Below are 21837 nucleotides of genomic sequence, written 5' to 3'. Positions count from 1 at the left end.
TTGTTTCAATTCACGAAAAGTGATTTTATTTAAAACGAGCTTTACTACCCGGCCTCGCCCGGGAATCAAAATAAAATAAAGCGAAATTCAAGAGGTGGTGGAGGGGGGTGGAGGGGGGGGTGGAGAAGGGGGGAGGGGGGGTGGAGGAGGGGGAGAGGAGGGGGGTGGAGGAGGGGGGGAGGAGGGGGGGTGGAGGAGGGGGGGTGGAGGGGGAGTGGAGGAGGGGGGTGGAGGAGGGGGGTGGAGGAGGGGGGGAGGAGGGGGGGTGGAGGGGGAGTGGAGGAGGGGGGTGGAGGAGGGGGGGTGGAGGAGGGGGGGTGGAGGGGGATGGAGGGGGAGAGAGGGGGGTGGAGGGGGTGGAGGTGGAGGGGAGGAGGGGTGGGTGGAGGAGGGGTGGAGGAGGGGGGGGGTGGAGGGGGGTGGAAGAGGGGGGGAGGAGGGGGTGGAGGAGGGGGGGTGGAGGAGGGGAGTGGAGGGGGATGGAGGGGGAGAGAGGGGGGTGGAGGGGGGTGGAGGAGGAGGGGAGGAGGGGTGGGTGGAGGAGGGGTGGAGGAGGGGGGGGTGGAGGGGGGTGGAGGAGGGGGGTGGAAGAGGGGGGGAGGAGGGGGTGGAGGAGGGGGGGGTAGAGGAGGGGGGTGGAGGGGGGTGGAGGAGGGGGGGTGGAAGAGGGGGGGAGGAGGGGGTGGAGGAGGGGGAGTGGAGGAGGGGGGTGGAGGAGGGGGGGGGGTAGAGGAGGGGGGGTGGAGGAGGGGGGGTGGAGGAGGGGGGGAGGAGGGGGTGGAGGGGGGGAGGAGGGGGTGTAGGAGGGGGGAGGAGGAGGGGGTGGAGGAGGAGGGGGGTGGAGGGGTGGAGGAGGGGGAGGAGGGGGGGTGGAGGAGGGGGGGTGGAGGAGGGGGGGGGGGGGTGGAGGGGGAGGAGGGGGGGTGGAGGAGGGGGGGGTTGGAGGAGGGAGGAGGAGGGGGGTGGAGGAGGAGGGGGGGTGGAGGAGGAGGGGGTGGAGGGGGGGGAGGAGGGGGGGGTGGAGGAGGGGGGAGGAGGGGGGGTGGAGGAGGGGGGGAGGAGGGGGGGGTGGAGGAGGATGGGGGTGGAGGAGGATGGGGGTGGAGGGGGGGAGGAGGGGGGGTGGAGGAGGGGGGGGGTGGAGGAGGGGGAAGGAGGGGGGGTGGAGGAGGGGGTTGGAGGAGGGGGGGGTGGAGGAGGGGGGGGTGGAGGAGGGGGGTGGAGGGGGGGGTGGAGAAGGGGGGTGGAGGGGGGGAGGAGGGGGGGATGGAGGGGGGGTGGAGGAGGGGGGGTGGAGGGGGGGAGGAGGGGTGGGAGGAGGGGGGGCAGAGGGGGGGAGGAGGGGGGGGGGTGGAGGTGGGTTGAGGAGGGGGGGCGGAGGTGGGGGGGGCGGAGGGGGGGAGGAGGGGGGGGGTGGAGGAGGGTTGAGGAGGTGGGGGGGGGCTGAGGGGGAGGTGGAGGGGGTGGAGGAGGAGGGGGCGAGGTGGGCGTAGCCGCTGCTGATGATGACGGCAAAGATAACGGGAAGAGGAGAGGAAGAGGCGGACACGTTACCGAGACTCCCCGGGGCTGGGCAGAGAAACGGAGAAGTTGGTCCACTACTCCCACGTGTGAATTGCGCAATTACGGCCGTGATAGAGTGAGAGAGAGAAAAAGTCAATTACAAAGCTCCAAACCTCGCGTCTCTTTATCGATTTATTTAGACGGGCAAGGAGGAGGAGGGGGCACCATGCTTCGTTGCGTCTGCTGACGAACCCCGAGCCCGTTCAGAAGAGCGGGAGGACCGACCGGGAGGCCCGGACTCGCTCTCCCCTCCCCCTGCCGGGTGAGTTGAGTCGTCGCCTGTAGGGGCGCTAGGCAAGGCCGTGGTTTCACGCGGGCGGTGTTGGGCCTTGGTATGGGAGCGAGTGGTTTGAGTTAACGGGACATTATTGTGATTATTATTACTGTTAGTCGCGGTGTGTTTAACGGACTATGTCATGGCTCTTACTTAGTTATTTTTGTTAATATTATAGACCGCAACAGATGTTGGTGAAAGGTTTGAGTGTAAAGTTGGTGAACTAAACCGGTTTACAGAGCCCCCCTTTTCACGGGGATGGTGAACTTCAAGCAGGTTTTAGTATCACCGATTTGACGACACCATAACAAACCCAGCTTAACTGCCTTGTTTTGAAAAAGAAAGTTATAAACTACGAGGTGAAACTCACCTTGAAGGAGATGGGTTTGTTCTTAAACGTTCCTGTAAAAAAAATCGGATTTACCTAATCGATAAATGTTGTCGATAACGCAATCGATGCGGCTCCCTAGCCCCAAATTTCACCAAGGACAAATCCCAAGGTAACGTCCCGATTTAAACAAGACATGCACCTATCATATACATACTGCGTGCGGAACGATTTACATTACTTTTTAACCCCCTTCGTAAGGAAGTAATTTATCCTTGATAATTAGTTTTTTACCCTTTTATCTGGCAACAAAACTGACACCTTTTTTTACAAGGAGTCATGTTTGCATAGACCACAATACCTGCAGCCATAATGCAAAAACATAACTGATAATATATGCATTGTCCTTGAAGTTGATTGGTCCACACCCGAGACAGCTTTCCTTAGAGCCTAGTCTCACATGGGTTGGACCAGATGACGCCAATAGGCGCACAACTCAAAGACAATGCACCATCAGAGTATGAGAGCTCGGGGTAAGCATTTACACCATTGGAACCTATGGAACCATTTTTACTGGCAAATGAGGTTCCAACGGTGTAATTGATCCTTTTGAAACGTTTTAGTCAAATCGAATGGAGATTAACTTGGTTACGACAACTTAGTTCCGTTTCAGTAAAACTAAATCAGTTTAATGCCACCGATTAGATTCAACCTGTCGTATTGAAAACACGTGAACACAATTCGTTTCCCAACCCTCAGTGTGTCACCAGCCGTGATCTATACACCGTTGGATGAATGCCACCCCAAATCGATAATTCCACACCTCACGGTATTTCGATGTTAACAATCGATCATCCAGCGCACCCGAGATCAATTTTATGGTTCCATCTCAGCCGTAGACGTCGTTCCCTCCTTTGACTCCCACTTCTTAATTTAGTCTCGACCGCCTTGGTCATCATCATCATTATCCCTCTATCCAATAATCACTTCGGTTTCATAACAGTGTAAACGATGCCGTTATAACTTGCATACATTCTTGAATCCATTTGTTCCTCTCTCTGTCACGGTGTATTTTCAAACCACGCTACTCTCTCTCCACGCTCAAATGCCCTTCGTTTTTCTTACTTGACCTTATGTCACAGTAAGGTAGTTGGGACACTTTTGAGCTACTTGCTTCTTTTAGGCACATTGCTATGTTGCATTGTATTACACACAATTGCATACCTGTCAACCCCTTATCAGTGCCTAACTGATTACAGGCCAATTCAGACCTTATTGGTCACCACGTGCCCTTATAAATCTCAACGTTCATCCTACAAGGTCCCATCACAAGGGAGAAACACAAACAAATAGAACAAAAACCACGTTCTTTTAGCTCAATTTCCCTGTAGTACAAGAATACGGGTAAAACCGTATGGGTTGACAGCGATGACATGATTTAATCCATTTGTTCCTCTTTGTCTCGATGTATTTTCAAAGCACGCTACTCACCCCACGCACAAATATCCTCAGTTATTTTTTCTGGACCTTATGTCATAGTAAGGTGGTGAACACTTTTGAACGACTTTGCTTCTTTTAGGCACATTGGTATGTTGCATCGTATTACACCCAAATTGGTTGCACGACAGCGGAGTGTAAATGCTCACATTGCTCGGCGCTTAAATATCTCGCTCGGTGTGATTAATCAAATCCCTGGACTGTAACGTGAGCCTGCCGTGCTGTGTGCAATGTGCTGACCAGCATACGGCACAGCCTATGCGTATTGTTGCCTTTTCCACTGCTGGCTTACATTGTACTGTATATAGAAATGTACTGTTTAACGCACACATTCGGGCATAACCACGGACATTGTTTGAAGTTGACCTTTCGTAAAGTGACTGCAAGTGTTTGTGCAGTTGTGTGTTTGGAGTGGTGGCGCAGGGGTTAGTGCGCTGCGCTACGAACCTGGCGACCCAAGTTCGATTCCTTCTCACGGCCAACACCAGTGACGAGTATCTGAACTGGTCTTGGGCCTCCCCTAGGTCGACTCAGCCTCAAATGAGTACCTGGTGCGGTGTGTAAACATTGCCACCGGGGAGACAAAGGCGGCCGGGCGTGGTGCTGGCCACCCATCCCCTCGTGTGCCGTGCCGTGCCGGCCTTAATAGGTGCTCGCTAACAGCACTTTCCCTAACAGTCCGTTCAGGCTATACGGGGGATCTTTGTCTTTGTGGAGAGGGTTGTGAATGGGGCGGGGGGGGGGTGCTTTTAACATAGCGCAGGTCACACATGCCAACGTTGCCGCACATCGCTTATGCGGTAGCATGAAAGGCGACGCTTCAAAAACACCAATGTCATTACATGGAGTGATTCTTAGCCGTATAGTGGGTCCCCTTTCTCTCGGGGAGGTTTGAGGGCCAGCATTTTGAGTGACTTCACACCCAACCCGTGTACCCCCCCTCCCCCTCGTTGAGAGTTGGTGAGGTTTCTACGTTGAGTTATGCTGCGGGCAAAGTCCAAAGAATAGTGGTGCCTCCTTAAGGTTATGGGGCATGTGATAATGCAGTCATAAAGCCGGTACAGTACTGTACTTTCCCCGCTGCTGATGCTGCTGTTGTTGAAACGCTAGAGTGAATCATACACACGCCATATGGCTGCTCGAGCAACTGTGGTGAGGGCTTTTTTGGGGGCTCCCAGAGGGAAACATCAATGTGGACCTCTCCGTGGTCACTTTTAAATTTGGAGCATCATCACAAAAGGGTCCATCCAGGCTGTAGACGCCCGTGATTGACACTTAAGACTGCCCTCTTGTGCCCCTTATTAATCTTGAATTGCACTCTGTAGTATAATGTTTGAATAATATATAGTACTACACTTCATGAATCCACAGATCGGTGAAAGGCCTCCCCATAACATCCTGGTGAAGGGTCGAGAGGGGACCCAGAACTGGTTCAGATACGATTTGCCACTGGTTTTAACCATGGCTGGAAATCAAACTCAGTTTGAAGGGTTAGGAGCAAAGTGTGCAAACCACTGTGACCCTTGAGAGTCAGGTTTACTAGTGTATATGTCAAAAGGAAAGATTAGGAAACTATTCGGCCAATAATGCCTTTCAAGGTCAGTATGTTCTGCTTCCAGGTGTACACCACAAGAGACCACCAATAGGGTTTTTGCTCTGAGCAATCATCATAAAGCAAGCCACTGTTGGTTATACAAATGCCATGGCATGTGGCGATGTCTGGATGCCACAGGCAAGACGCAACATGAACTCTGCAGCCCACATTGGTAAGAAACAGGTTATAGGAAGAGTGTGGCAGCTATTTACAAATATTGTACACATTAATGCCAACCCAACCATAATATGAACCCACATTAGACTATGTTTAGGTGATGTAGAGGTACATGTACAGCCCTTTTGGCGATCCACTTCTAAATGAGGGCCTTCCTATGCTGTCCGGGTCGTGGGGGTTCTGACCAAACTTCACCCTGTTGGTGAAGGCCTGGGGGTATAATGTGTTGGCATAGCGGTACAGCACATTTAATTTTTCTGCACTCCCCGTTGCTGCCCACAATGTAGCCCCAGAGCCTATAGCACTTGCTATGCATGGTGGTCGCCCATCCAAGCATGATCAAGGCTCAGATCTGCTTAGTTTCCACGAATTGATGAGATCGGGGCTTTTCATGTCATTTTGGTCATAGAATGAAATTAATCATCGCAGTTTAATGCTACAGGGCCAGCCCTTAGCTGGACTCTTTCGGAAAACCCTTTACATGAGTGATTATAACCAACTGCTGATCGTATTGCTATTATTAACATCAGCATCAACCAGAGGGCTGGCAGGTTATTTCCATTGATCCCCCATTCGTGCGGATGCAAAGATTGTTTAATTGATAATGTTTCTTGGTAACCTGTTGGCAAGTTTTGTGGTTGACTGCTACAATGCTAAGCTATTTTAGTCGTGCAATATACAGTGCTTTTAGCTTACCCAACAGCATTGTCAGTGCTGTTTATTTTATATCACCCAGTCATTGTCACTTAATGGTAATAATTATATTACTTGTTGAACATTCTTGGGTATAATTCCCTCGGCTGCCATTTCATGGTTAGTCATGAACACTGGATATTATACTTCCAAGTGACTGCTGCCAAAGCCCACTTGATTTTTTCGTGTAAATTTGATGTCTGTAATATACGTATTTTGTTTAATACACGTATTCTCTTTTGGTCTCAATTTAATCATACACATTTTTTCCTCCTTGCTTCTTTTTGCACACTTTTGGGCTTATATTCCATCAACTCAATGTCCGAGTTCAGGTCCATATATCACGGCATGTAATAATACTGTACCTTGATTAAAAACAATTCTTTAGATCGCTTGCTTTTCACTATTAATGTCAGTTTTCCAAATGAAATCTGGCCTGTTGGCTTAGCAGGAGAATGAGTGGATTTCAGTCTGAAGGTTTCAAGTTCAAATCCTGGTTGGCGGTTGATTCGGCCCATCATCCCTCCGGGGTCGATAAAATGAGTGCCACTTTGCTGGGAAGTCAAGATTGGTTGTCCTATATCTAGACTTGCCCCCTGCCATAGAATGTGGAATTTCCATCACTGGCTCAGCTTTGTGAAAAGGACATCAACACTGTCTCAATGGTCATTGAGCAGGAAATCACTAACCTTTGAATATTCCCTATATATCATGTTTTTCGCATCTAAAACTTTAATGATGTTAAACGTTTTACAGTGGATAGCTCCTTGTCGACTTGGTGGAAAGCGGGACATTGAGTGGAGTAGTGGGACGAAAATCTTTAAAAATGACCGTTTATAATTTGCCTCAGGAAAGGTGGTCGCATTGAGATGGTGCATATTTAAAAGTATGACTGTTTTATACATTTATTTGTGACCATCCAGAGGTTGTAATATAATTACTGTAAATTCAATAATTGATTTGTGTCTTATTTTTAATTTTTACTTTGTGGGAGTTTTCTTGACCATTATTCGTGGTGGTCAGTGTGGATTGGTGAAGATGGGAATCCAGGAATGATTTAGGTACCACTCACCACTGATGTTAGCTGTGACTGGAAATTGAACTTGGGTCGCCGGTTTCATAGGGCAGTGTGCTTGCCCACTGCACCACTGCTCTACCGCTAACGTCACAGCAAATTATCATCATCATCATCATCAGACATTATCAATCCACTGCTGGATGAAGGCCTTCCCAACCCACCACCATATATTGCGATCCTGTGATGGAATAATCCACTGATCACCTGCCCGCGAGCTATTTCTATTGCCCCATGTCCTTGGCGGGCATCCTCTCAAATGTATTCCATTCGCTGGCTGCCACTCATTCATTCTTGACCGTCGGCCGTCATTCCTTCCAGCACCATGTACTGCCCAAGCCAACTCACATTTATTAACAGTTTCATATTCTTAGGTTTTTTCGGTAAAGTCACGTAGGTAAAAAAATTAAATTAATAAAAGTAAAAAAACAGTTTCAATCATCTTTAAAACATGCGTATGACCTCTAATCCAAATGTTTCTCGTTATGTCTCTCAACGTTTTTCCAAGTATGCTTCTTTGTGCACTTTTTATTTTTCGTTCCATTTTTTGTGTGGTTATGACCATGTTTCTGAACCATATGTGTCATAGGACATTGTACGCCCTGAATACAAACTTTCTTCATTCGGGACGTTGGTATGTTACTTTTCATTTTCAAATTCAGCTTCCCAATAAGCACTAAAACCTGCACTCTGTACGCCTTATTATTTCATCATCACTATATACCATGCCAAGGTGATTATTATTATTAGATTTGTATAGTTCTCAATTCTAGTAACATTTTATTGCTGTAGGATTTTGCATAAGCCTTACCAGATGTCTCACTGGCTGAATGGAGATATATTAAATAAACTGTAATCGGCTTCATTATTGGATGATTTAAATTGATTTAAAAATGTCTATATACTGTATTTGTAGACACTTTGTACTCTGCCCTTGGACCTATTTTTGGAAAAGGATATACAGAGGGTGGAGGTACTGAAACCAGATGCAATTCTTCTTGCGTTGAGTAATGGGAAGCGGGAATTGAAAGTGTGTGGCTGCTCCTGCACTGTGGGTTAAGGTAGTTGGGGTTAATTTTGCATCAATTTCCAGTAAAGTCTCTGTTAAATTGTAGTTCTCAGATCACTCCTATTTTGGATTTCCATTTATCAACCTAAAAAATGCACTTCCATCTTAGGTCACATTTGTGTGTATGTATGCTGCGTTTCTTTCTCACCGTACGAAGCCAACCGTGCGAATCGGTGTACAACATTTGTTGTACTTAAAAATACTTCCTCTACAGTATATTGCAAAGCAAATAAAAGCAATTTTACATGCTCAGAACTTAAAACAGCCACAGCATCCTGTATGAAGCTCTGGGGAAATGCATGTGTTTTTACATTACTTTGTCATATTTTCTGAAGACACGTGGTTAAATGTACATTTCATTAATTTCATTATGTGGAGTGCCAAGGCAGTTTCCATGAGGGAATGTTATAAGGTGTTTTACAATGCATTGATTAATCAATTAAAATTGATTATTCAATTAAAATTTATTATTACATTAACAATACATGCAATAAATCAGATATGTAAAAATAAATTATTTTTTATTCAAGTATGCTGAATGAAATTGGTTTCCATCGTCCCCCGTAGCCACACCAGAGACACTACAATTGTAGTTCGCCACTTATTTTCTTGGGTGCGCTGCCTCATCTATTTTGATTAGGTTGGTTCCACTAGACAACTTAATGGTTTTGTTGACAAATACTCCTACCTCCGCCCACACGCAATAAAACAAAGAACTGAGCCAAATTGCTCGAAGCAATGTGTCATTTTTATTCAAAATATAACTCGAAGATGCATGTTTATACCAAACAGTGCGAGTGTGAATCGGTGTAAAACGTTAAATTATAGACCGGTAACAGCCCATTGTGCCTGTATTGTGTTGAAATATAAGTAGAGTTTGATTGCGAGAAAAGCTAATTCATTAACGTGGCGGTGCTGTTACCGGGATCGCCGTGAAAAAATATTTTTACAATAAAACTCAAGTTTCCTGCAGGGTGATATTTTTTAATTGTGGAAAAAAATAACGTCCTAGCTGGGGCTGGAAGAGGGCAGCCACATGAGCCCTGTGCGAGGAGGAAGTGTGGCCACACCGCATCTGCCCTTATAAGGGCCGATCGCCCCTCTCAGGGAAGCCCCAGTGGCTGATGGGAAATGTGGTGAGAACCATGCGTGTGTGTCGCCTGATTTCCCCCTTTTTGCCGCTGCACGACGGTGTGCCGATAAAACTCGTCACCTCTTGGCGAAAAGGTAGCTTGGTGTAGCGTGGATGGACGGTGGCTGTATGCTGCGTTTAAATTAAAATTGTGCCAGTCCGATGGCTGAATAATTTGTGACGTGCACGCCAATGTCGGGCACTGTGCTGTGGTCGGTTGGTGGCATATGAGGAAGCTTGTGAATGTTGCTTTTGCCTATACTATCTACATTGCCATGATGAAATGCCATTTTATTTAATGTGTGTTCTATAATGAGAACCAATATGGAAGATGTCTCAATCTTACCACAAGAGTGTGCTCATTTGGGGGACTATGGGTACCGGGAAAAGTGAGAAAGTTGGTTGGTGTTGCTAATTTTTTTCGCTCTTTCATTCCCAGGTTATCCGAGTGCTCATTGAGCAAATTGTTCAAGTCGAATGAGCCCGAAGCGTTGAACAGGACCTCCACAGTTTTAAGCATTCGGGTAAGCTCACTTTATCAGATCGGAACCACTTATCATGAACAGGGTGAATTCCATGTGAGTGTGGTCGTCTTAGTATGTAATTAGAAATTAAATCTTGAATTACAGATTTTTTTTTGTTCAACCAAATGCTGAACGAGGGCCTCCCCTTTCATTCAGCCTTGGTGCTTGTTTGGCCATACTTAACGATGCAGGGCTTCTGGGGGTTTGTGAAGGGCAGTGCCGAGGACCATTTCATATATCACTCGCCACAGATGTTAGCCATGGCCAGGAATCAAATTCGGGTGGTTGATTTTATTGTCCTGTGCTCTTACCACTGTGCTACCACTCCACCCCGTTCCAGTACGAATGCTTTAATCTGCTTTCAAACGTGATGCCATCATTTACAATGCTGGAGAGTATTAATAACCAAACTGATAGCTTGCCATTGGGTAAGGTTAAATGTTACTTTATCTGTTCAAAAGTAGACGCAATTGATTGTTTTCACACAGATTGGGGATATTGTACTGATGTGACGGTGGCGTTTAGTTTAGGGCAGGATAACATTTTTACACAATGTAATTATCATTTGTTTTAGGCTTTCATTTCCTTGAATGTAAAAGTCTTGGCAAGAGTTTGTGTTGAAACCGGAACTTCTGTTTGGGAAGTGCTGAGAAGGAAGTGACGTGGCTTTGACCATCAGATTCTAGTCTTGGGGGTGCCCATGAGCATCTTGGTCTCTTGTTTGCCATGTCGATGTACAGTGTAGCATTGTGTCGAGGCCACCGTGAGCAGTGGCACAGCGGGATAGCACACTGCATTGTGAACCTGGCAACTCGAGTTTGGTCCCCAGCCATAGCTAATGATTAAAATGGGACTTTTTTGCCAGTATGAAAAAATAAGAATAGGTTATATGGCCAGAAATTGAAATACCTGTTCTTATTTTTTCATAGTGAATTTTTTTTTATTCACCATTGTTTATCGCGACAGCTTTCACTTGCAGAGATAACCGATGCTGCGCTGGGCTCTCAGCTGTGTTTACGTAAAGGGAATGAACAAAAAAAGGCTCGCTTTGTTGTAATTACTTATCCGACATCGATGTTGCCTTCATCGACGCGCTGACCAGCATGGTGAAGTTTTATCAATCAACTCCCATGGTTGACATGGCCTGGAGAGATCTTTGTCCAGCAGAGGATTTTACAAAGGGCTGTAAATTGTTGTTTACAGTCGTCTGTAAAGTTATAGCCAATATGAATATGTTGCTTGTTGTTTGCTAGGCAGCTCATGTTTTTTTAATTAGTGCCACTTCGCTCATCAAATAAAAATACCGCATTATGTACTCTAATGGTAACGCTTTGTCAAGATAGTCATGTGGCTAATGGGGCTCAAAATGGTCTTGTGTGAGCTTTGAGGCCACACCGCTGAGATCCGAGGTATGAATCCTGGTGTAGCAAGTTGATGGTTTCGACCAGGTTACCAATGACAGCACAAAAGAAAATAATTCAGTAGAATAGTGTTTTTCATTTGACAGGTAATGCATGTTTTGCAAAGTCTTCTGTAAAAACGGCGAGAGATGAAGCACTGGCTGGTGTCTGGGTGAGAGAAATTCATTGAGGAGTCACCAGGCATTATTCATCTATGGTTGTTCCCTTTGTGAAGATTTAGTTCTCCTGCCATAAGTCTGGAATGCATGCCTTTGCCTTTGCCTCGCCAACCGACTCCAGTGGGGCAATTGTCACGTACCACAAATATGAAATGAAACAAATACGACGATTTGGCCAAATGACTTCAGTAAGAATTCATACGTAGATAAGGGTATTCGAATGAGTAATGTGATCGGGCTTGCAGGGAACATGAACCCTGTACATCTGAATAAATGTCTTAAATAATATGACTCCTTTTGATATTTGTGACATTCTCATAGCACAAGGTTCTCTGGCAGCAGGGTGATGCAGTGGTAACAGTTGTGCTTCACAAGCGACTCTGGGTTCGATTCCTGATTCTGGGGCCTTTCTGTGTGGAGTTTGTATGTTCTCCCCTCTGTTCTGCATGGGCTTCCTGTTTTATGGTTTCTTCCCCTAGTTATAAAAGCATACAGTGTAACTGGTATTGGCCAAAACATCCCAATGCTGTAAAAATTACCTGAAAACTACTCAATTAGGATTACACATCACAACATTGAGCTCGATGGCAAAAACTGACACTACTTTGCTAAACAGAGTCTCTTACTGGGTAAACAAGCATAAATATGACAATAAAATAAAAAACTTAGCCGCTTTGTTTCACAGATGGGTATTTGCGGGTAGCATACACTACTGTTCATGATCTTCGTGGTGATCTTCATACTATACAATTAAATTTCATTTGAGCATTAATATGATAACACAGAATACTACGATGTCGTGGTTTGGTAGCTGTAACACGGTCATTCGTGTTCATTGCGTGTACTTCAAGGTTGACTTGGTTGAAAGCTTTGAAAAGCGCAGCTCAAGCATTACATAATTTCTTTCTGTTTGCCCTTTGCAGGTGATCGCAATATGGGCAACTTACTGAAAGTGCTGACGTGCACTGACCTGGAACAGGGACCAAACTTTTTCCTCGACTTTGAAAGTAAGCCATGGAGCCACCCGTCAATTAGCGTAGTGCATCATTTGTTTCATTAAGACTTGAGTTCAGTTAAATGTCATGAAACCCCTCTCCCCCGATTGTAAAGATTTGATAAATACTTGGCTTACTTCACCATTAAGGTATGAACGTAGTTAGAGTAAAAAGGCAAAGGTGCAGCCCTGCAATGTCCTTTCTGACATCACTGCTTGCAGAAGGGCCTGAGCTGGATGAGCTCCAGAGTACCTCCCTCGAGTGTAATTGGCCTAATCTTCCATTCATCGGTGGACAGAAGCGTGTGGGGTTTAAGAAAACTTGGCCTTAGTTTCAACGAATGCAACCGGAGATGAAACTGGCCGCCTCTGGATTGCAAGTCCAGGGTGCTAACCGTTACACCACAACAGCATCCCCTGGTTAGAGTAACGCGGGTTTCACGTTGCAGTCGTGGATATGCCTCGTAGCTACCGTTCAATGCATTTGGCATTGATTAGCAAAAAATGGAGCTCAGCCCAAATTCCACATATCCGTACAAAATGAGTCATGGCGCCCTGAACAGTGGAAACTTGAGCTGACTCAAATGTTCTCTGCATCCTGATGGTTACATTATAATTTAATGAAAACATTTCGATTTCATTTACCGCCTCGACTCGCCATGGATTTCCCCAAGCGGTTTGCAAGAGGACAAGTGATAAAGTTTGTGGTAATTCGTGAGTGCTGACTGATGTAAAAAATAAAGGGGGAAGATGTAATTTATTTTATTTTATTTACTAATTGACGATTAATAAATAGATGTTATTAGAATGCATTAAACGTTCTGTTTCTTACTGCAAAGTGTTGGTGGAGTGTGGTCTGATGTGAATTCAACTTCTAAAATAAAAAAAGTGACCATGTAGATCCATAAGAGAATGGGAATTGCCTCTATGCTTTTTGCTAAAAGCAAATGTTTATCTGGCTGTCTTTCACGGATCTCAATGCTCGTGTAAAAAAGACGTTTTTACGTGTTTTAGAAGATGCTGTTGTTGATGCTGCTGATGATCATCAATGGCTAATAATGATTAAATCCTCATTAGCATCATCGTCAAGAATTCGTCATTGCCAACAGTTATCATTATTGACACTTTGTCATGCTGATTATCATCACTGGGACTCCTTGGAGGGCCTGGACCCACCCCCACAGCGAGGATGCCCTGGGACCTGTAGGTGCTGCCATGGCTGCCTCAGCTACCCCTGAGGCTCATTGTTGTTGTTGTTTTTGCTGGGCCCCTCTTATGCCATCCCAGGATGTGGCAGGGTGTTGCTCTCTCTCTCTGCTGTCTCCCATGGTAACCTGATATTCACCTCGAATGTAGTCTCATCATATTTTTATAGTATCGTTAGATGTAATTGCATTTAAACGCTCTTATCAATTAAAGTTGTTGATGCTGCTGCTGCTGCCGCTGCCCAGATGCACAGCCGACTGACAATGAGCAGCAGACGTGGATGTCGGTGGGGTCGGTGCTGCAGGGCACACGGAGCGTGCTCTCTGAGCTGCAGGAGTACTGCGGCGCTGGCAACGAGATACGAGAGGTGCACACAAAGACAAATATACTCTGACGGGTAGCACCTCTGAAGGCCGGCGTGGCACACGAGGGGGTGGGTGGCCAATACCCACGCCTGGCTGCCTTTGTCTCCCTAGTGTCGATGTTTACACTCCACACCAGGTACTCATTTGAGGATAAGTCGACCTAGGGGAGGCCCAGGACTGGTTTAAATAATAGTCACTGGTGTTGGCCATGAGTGGGAATTGATCTCGGGTTGCCGGGTTCGTAGTGCAGCATGCTGATCGCTGCACTACCACTCCTGAGAGGTGCACACACAGATAAAGTTCCCCTGTGTAGCCTACAGAGACTTTAGTGGCAAAGGCTGGTACCTATGAAGGTCTGCAACATGCCTGGTCACTTTTGTCTCCCCAGTGCTAATGTTTACACACCCCACCAAGCATTTTATTCAGGCTGAATCTACCAGTTCAGAATCACTCGTCGCTGATATTAATGACGGGAATTGATCACAGGTTAAGGGGGTTTGTCGTGCAGTGCACTAACCACCATGCCACTACTCCCCAGATGTACACTCATGCACACCACATTTCCTCAACTGCCATATCCTAAACATGGTGGTCCGACACCTTTTGCTTTCTTGACCACCTCTTTGAAACGAACTTAATCACTCCCTGTTTCTTTAACATAACCTTAATAATAATGTCCTTTCCGGTAAGTCTTTGCTTAACGTGTGTTCACGCAACGCGTTTTCGCTACAACGCGTTTCTTCCATGAGGAAACACTTTTTGCACAATGTGAAACCTGCGCCATTATAACATGGTAACGCGCACCGTTATGATGCGGTTTCTGAGTGGTCACCGACAAACTACTTGAGCTGCACGTCGGAGCAGTATGATACAGTATGCGGAATGATACAGTAACACTGCGGCGTATCCCGAGTTATTAATCCCGTCATATTTATGGGGAAATAGTTTTTGCTTAACACGTGTTTTGCTTAACTTAGCACTTTTCAGGAACGCATCTACAGAGGACTTACTTTATTTACCCAGGAGATCCCCACTGAATCTCAAGACTGATGATTGGTTAATCTTATTTATGAGTGTTTGCCTTCATGTACAAGGAACTTGGGGTACCTTTGAAAAAACCCACACGCTCAAAGTTCTACACAGTTTCAATAATCCGTTGTGCTGCCATCTCCTGAGAATCTCTACACCTGGTATCCCCTATCCAAGTATTAACCAGGCCTAATTCATCTTGGCTGCAGAGATCTGATGATTATGTTCATTTAGGGTCATTTTGTCATATGCTAGTGGTAGGTTTACCCCAGTGAGGCCCCTGTAGCTGTACGGTGAGTATCTTGCAGGCCTGGCCATAGGGCGTTTGGACTGTTTTGTATCTTGTATGCGAATAATTTTAGAAACAAAAATTGTCCGGAAAGAATTAGTTGGATTTCCCAAGCATGAATGTCGTGAACACGATTTGAGACCCGGTTGAGGTGACTGAACGCTGCAGTCGAATATGGTTGGGTTATGAACCGATCTGTATATGGGCCTTTCATTGCCATTGTGTAACTTTTCCACACACACACAAAGCACTCATTAATGGAATTGGCCAAACATCCCAATGCAGGAAGGACTGGTAAAAAAAAAAACCTTGAGTATCAGTGAGGCTCGCTTGGATAATTAGGTGACACTGGGTATGACTTTAAAAGAATGTACACACGGTTTCATTTCAACATTGTTTAACAGAAGAAGAAACTTCTGTTAGCTTTCCCACCACCACTTCTCGCATGGGACATCAGCGTGCATGTGTGCAACAACCACATTCTGAAACAATCGCGGTGTTTTGTCTGTGCTCTTGCAGGCGATTTCCAACCCTGGGAATGAGATCTTCCAGGAGAAGGCGTGGAACGCTGTTTGCCCGCTCGTCTCCAAACTCAAACGCTTCTTCGAGTTCTCCCAGCGCCTCGGTGAGGCGTCATGTCGTGTGACGTGTATCTCTGTGCTGTATCTTGACAACGGATGAGCTTAGGGAGTTTAAAGTGTCAGCACATTTAAATAACAATAGTAATTTGCATCCGTTTTGTCAGTCGACTGCTGGTGAAGGCTTCCCCATGAACATACTTCACCATGCTGGTCAGTAGGAATGGATCAAGGTGGAGGGGAGTCTAGGGCTGGTTTAGATATTGCTCCACTGATTGTAGCTGACGGGGAATTTAACTTGTTTCGCCGGGTTCGTAACGCAGTGCGTTAACCACTGTGCCACCCACCTCTCCACTCAGATGTATCAAGGAGAGTTTAATTCCTTATCCAACAATAGTGAACGGTGGCTTTTGTTAAGCCTAATGACATTTTAAAACCGTAACCTTACTATTGTTTGAAATGTCATTTGGCTTAATAAAAGGTACAGAAACAGCTGAATATATGCACATGGTTCTTTAAGTTTGGTATGAATCTTATTTAAGGTATTTAATTTTACAAACTCATGCTTGAAAGTAAACAGCTGCCAAATGTTGTAATTTGATTTCATACTTGATTTATTTTTTACTCTTATAATTGTCAGAGCATAGCGGAAGAAATGGATATGCGTCGAACAATATTTCTTTGTACCAATGTGCAACATTAATGTAGAGCCTAAGGCATCTTAAGTCATACCATGGTTGGCTACAAATGTATGTGCTCCCACAATAATCTGTTATGGTTTGGCTCAAGATGATGAAAGCAAATAAAAGCATGCTTTTTTTCATACTTTATTAAGTTGGCGTCTGGGCAAGTGTTTTTCAGCCCAGTGGTAGCTGCGTCGTGTGCGTGCGTGTGCGTGCGTGCGCGTGCGTGGGGAGCGGTGTTATGGTGGTTAATGAACTGCTATGAATCAGGGACCTGGGTTCATGCCTGAACTGGTCCTGGGCTTCCTCCTACATCGACTTAGCCTTAAATGAGTACCCCATGATGGGTGTTTAGACATCCGCAATAAGTACAAAAAATGCGGATGGGCGTGGTGTTGGCCACACCGCACCCTTGTACGCCGTGCCAGCCTTCATAGACATTCACTTGCAGCACTTGCCCGAACAGCCTGTGCAGTCTACATTTCTCGTGTGCTCCTGTCAGATCGTGCTCTGCAGAGCCTCCTGGTGGCGCTCACTTGCCCGCCGCTCACGTCCATGCAACATCTGGAGCGGGAGCAGGCACTCGCTAAGCAGTTTGCAGAGATCCTGCACTTCACGTTGCAGTTCGACGAGCTCAAGGTACCGGGGAACGGGGCCGGCTGATTCAGTGAGAGGCAGCATGTTAAAAGGCATATGTTGTGGACATTGGATGTAAGTTTAACAGGCCCTACATTAAATGTATGGCCCTTTTCCTCAATCCACTGCAGGATGGGGGCCTTCCGACACCGTCCAGGTCGCAGTGTTTATTTGAGCACACGTCGCCATGCTGCTCAGTGTGGGTTGGTGAAAGTGGGAAGCATAGTACAATGTAACAATTGGTTTTACTGTACTCGCCTCTGCTGACAATGTAGTCCTGGCTGCTATGGGATGTGGTCACCCATCTAAGCATTATCTAGGCTTAATGGACAATACGTTGTGTGGATAATGTGTAGGTGTTTGATGATTCACCATCCACAAACTCGACCAATTGCCACGATTTGCATTCACAGTTCTATACAATAATAATTTGTATTTTCTGTAAATTGTCTCCTGTTCATTGTTGGTCATATGATCAGTAACAATTTGTTCCATTAGCCTAAATGCATAGCTGGGGTCAGTAACAATTGTATTCATGGCATTCATAATGAATTGGAGTCACAAACTAATTGTATTTTTGGCTAACAATGCTGCTGTCAATGTAATTGACCCCGGGTCTGCATAATTGTGGCATTAATCATAATCTGTGGATTTTTACATGCACATTCCACACATTGTCAGCTAAAGTCTGATTTTCATCTACGCATTGTTACATGTGCCTAATAATTAGTTTTACAATTTGAGCTGTACAGTGAGGGAAAAAAGTATTTGATCCCCTGCTGATTTTGTACATTTGCCCACTGACATAGAAATGATCAGTCTATAATTTTATCAATTTATAACATTTTTGACATGCGTTTTTCTGGATGTTGTTGTTGTTATTCTGTCTCTCACTGTTCAAATAAACCTACCATTAAAATTATAGACTGACCATTTCTTTGTCAGTGGGCAAACATACAAAATCAGCAGGGGATCAAATACTTTTTTCCCTCACTGTATGTTTTATGGTTGTATTATAATTCCATGTTTTTTTTTATTGCAGTGTGAGATATTTGTCGACTGCTGCTGCTGCTCCTTATTTGCTTGTGCTCACTGTGCCCTGGCTAGATGACCAACCCGGCCATTCAGAACGACTTCAGCTACTACCGACGGACTCTGAGCCGCATGCGCATCAACAACATGGGTGTGAGTGGAACTGAATGAACTCGCATCATTAGAACGTTTGGCATTCACGCCATCCTTATAGCGCACGGGGATCCTGAAGGCACTGTGTTTCACCGACACTGTCTGCAGTAGTTTCGCAGTACGAGGGGATGTTGGTTTGTGTTACCCCAATATGCAGGTCGTTTTTCCAATTGGGCAAATTTGGACCATGACGTTGAAAACATATTGGCTTCCACTTTTTCAAGGACGTCGTAGGATTTTTTTTTTATGTCCCGTGTGATGCAAAAGGGACGATTAAGAGAGCGGACTGCCGGTTTAGAACCGCGGATCTCTGCAGATAGTGACAAACTCCCTGTCAAAGCCCCCAGCTTTCGCCATCGTAGATCAGGGCTGATAAGGACTCCAGCTGAAGATTTATGCGACTCTTGGGCATGCGTCGCCTTTCCCGCACGTTGAAAGTGGCGCTATTGCATGTCAATTCCTTAATCGTTGCTTTCCGTCAAAGCTCGCCTTGTTGAATTGTCATCTGCCTTTAAATGTGTTCACGGCTCAAAATAAGTTGGAAAATATTGTTTTGGAGAGTGTAAATTGAACACCAATGACTTGCGTATGTGATCGCCACCCTCTTTGGGAAAAGTAAAAACAAAACTTTTGACGAGTTTCTGTTGGCTGCAATGTTTGTTGCTTGAGTATCGTTTTGTCATTGGGATTAACTCAATGCATTACTGGTATTTGCCTTATTTATTAGAAATGAAAATGGTTAGAACGGTGGTGCAGTGTTTGGTGCAGTACGTTGTCAACCTGATGACCTGAGTTTGATTCCTAGCCGCTAAAGGCAGTTTGAGATGCTCCTACACCGCACCTCCGATTAGCTCGGTTGGCTGCGTACAGTGTGAAAGAAGTTTAATATACATACACCTCTGCAATGTATATGAAGTTGACTTCATCCACCCACATGGTCAGCGGTTGGCAACCAAACGAACAAGAACAGCCTTTTTTTCGTATTCGGTAAAAAACTCAATATTTCAAGAGCCGCAATGCATGTGAATGCGAGAGACGGTCCTTGATAAACTACGTCACGAAGCGGTCCTTAAAGAGCCACATGCACCTCCAGAGCCGCACGTTGCCAACCCCTGCACATGGGAAACACGAAGTCCATTCCATTACTCAAACTTGGTGTTTATGACACTGCCCACAAGGCATGTAAATATGATCCGTAATATACGTTTTTTTTTAGTTAGATCGCGTAAATATAAATGCGTGCCAATTTGTAAGGTTTGTCACGTAAACGAAACACGCCAATTCGTTACTGGTACAGCACACCGGTGTGTTGGAGAGTAAACCCACAACATTGAAAATTCGACGTTTTACGACGTTTCGCCGTTAACTGCCACCAGCCTCATCAAGCGACAGCCACATTTGTGGAGAATCCACCTGTTTCGTTCTTAAATAGAGGGATACAACTTATGTCGTCACTTGTGAGTCAATCAGGTGCGAAGGCGGGTGGGGGGGGTTAATGTATGCATATACATTACAATGTATATCCATTACCGGTTGGGTTATTCATAGGGTTCTAGATTTAAAGTTTTCGCGACTGCAAGGATTCATTCTTTTTGTTTTTTTCGGTAAAGTCACGTAGGTAGAAAATGAAATAAATGAAAAACAACTAAATTAAATCACGACGTTTCGGGCGCAACACAAGCGTCCTTCTGCAGGTGCGGATAACATAACAAAAGCACAACCGCTTAAGTGTGTCTATTCATAGGGTAATCGACATACATAATGCGTGCACATTGTGCTTTACATCCTGCCATTTTTTGTGTGCACAAAAATTGCAGTACCTATTGTGGTCTGCTCACAGTTAATCACCTTCGACGCATAGTGACCTGTATAGGTATGCAGTTAAACGGTGTATTACTTTGTGTTAACATGTACAAATGATTAATTCATGAAAATAAGTATGTACACATGACGCATCTAATGATGAGGATGACACGCTTGTGAAATGTACTATCAAGGCAATATAACAAACGAGCCGGAATATAAAATACAGGCAATACAAAAAGGGAAAAAAATAAAGTTTAAAAATGTATCCCAAATTGTGACCGTTTTGTGAATCATGGCAGCAATACGTGCCTTCTGGCTGTCTACTTGACTTTAGTGTTCCATAACTGCTTTTAACGGGAACATTGTCAAACACTTTCTTGGTTCATCATATTTCATTCGGCAGTGTACAGGAGCTGCGGCAGGCGTCGCCCACAAAAACGTGGCGTTGTGCGCAGGCTGATGCGCTTTTCCGTTGCTGCCGTTTTGCATTCGCCACAGTCCGACGTGGAGATGGAGGTGAATAACGAGATGGCGAACCGCATGTCCCTGTTCTACGCGGAAGCGACGCCAATGCTGAAGACGCTGAGCGATGGCACCACGCGGTTTGTGCAGGAGGTAACAGTGGGTGACGTTGTTCCCGTGTTGGGTCTTTCTGGAGAATGTTTAACAGGATGTGTGCCCTTTCTGGGCTCATATTAGTTTGGTTTGCCTGGTACGTAAGTACAAGGCAACATGTGTGTTGTACATGTACAGTCCTTTGGCAATTTCATTGCTGGATGAGGGCACGTCCCACGCTTTGCATGTTGCAAGGGGTTATTTGTGACCATACTTTCACGCTGGTCAGTGCGGGTCTGTAAAGATGGAGAGCATTTCCGTGGGAGCATATTCCACTACCACAATATTTTTTGCTGCAGTGCCCTTGGATGCCCACAATATTGCCCCGCAGCCAATAACAAACTTTGTGCTTGGCGGTCAACCTTCCATGCACTATCCAGGTTGAGGCTTGCTTGGCTTCTGAGATCTTCCGAGGTCAGACAAATTTGACATTGACAGTGGCTTGCTATTGAAAATGATAGTAAAGAAATGTAGATTTGGCTTACAGGTCATTTATTGTGCAAAGTAGTCACAATTATCCGCCTAGAGATTGATAAGGAAAACCTGTCTCTTATCTACGAGTTGTGTTGTTTAGTGTGGTTACGTGACCAGGCACACTAGGTTCAGAGAAAATGTAACGAATTATTTGCTCGTGATGCGTTGGCAGTGGGTCATAAATAACAAAAATGTAAAACATTCGTCAATAACACATTCATTATGTGCCATGAAGAAAGGCCATTTGCCCAATACATCATCTATTATATATTCTTCCTTTTAGGATGGTGTTATTGACGAACATGAGATTTTAGGTTTTGACAGTATCATAGAGTTGCTGGACATTTGAAAACGGCGTCAGGGAAGCCGTATAAGTTGTTTGATAAATTACGGCAAATCCGTACCAAATAACAGGCACTCATACTTGATACTGTTCATGGAATACAACATTAATTGGGTGGAGAGATATGGG

At 45.5% G+C, this 21837-nt stretch overlaps 1 protein-coding gene across 2 annotated transcripts in view; it reads left to right on the top strand.

Annotated features, from left to right (window-relative positions):
• The first annotated feature begins 1534 nt into the window (after positions 1–1534).
• LOC144935811 (CYFIP-related Rac1 interactor B-like) overlaps positions 1535–21837 on the top strand; it is a 33937-nt gene continuing 13634 nt past the window's right edge. The window contains exons 1-9 of one of the 2 annotated variants that reach the window (XM_078862587.1): positions 1535–1589; positions 1704–1825; positions 9842–9926; positions 12429–12512; positions 13951–14072; positions 15908–16013; positions 17152–17288; positions 18393–18470; positions 20775–20891. In XM_078862587.1, the coding sequence (XP_078718713.1) occupies positions 12440–12512; positions 13951–14072; positions 15908–16013; positions 17152–17288; positions 18393–18470; positions 20775–20891 (633 nt within the window). In that variant the 5' untranslated portion in view covers positions 1535–1589; positions 1704–1825; positions 9842–9926; positions 12429–12439. Of the gene's footprint in view, positions 1826–9841; positions 9927–12428; positions 12513–13950; positions 14073–15907; positions 16014–17151; positions 17289–18392; positions 18471–20774; positions 20892–21837 lie in introns of both variants that reach the window. The other variant, XM_078862586.1, reaches the window with a different exon arrangement.

Source organism: Lampetra fluviatilis, chromosome 14 (genome assembly GCF_964198595.1).
Source record: "Lampetra fluviatilis chromosome 14, kcLamFluv1.1, whole genome shotgun sequence".
In the NCBI taxonomy this organism is placed as follows: Eukaryota; Metazoa; Chordata; class Hyperoartia; order Petromyzontiformes; family Petromyzontidae; genus Lampetra; species Lampetra fluviatilis.
The sequence above is the reverse complement of the archived record's forward strand: the minus strand, read 5'-3'. Positions and strand labels throughout refer to the sequence as shown.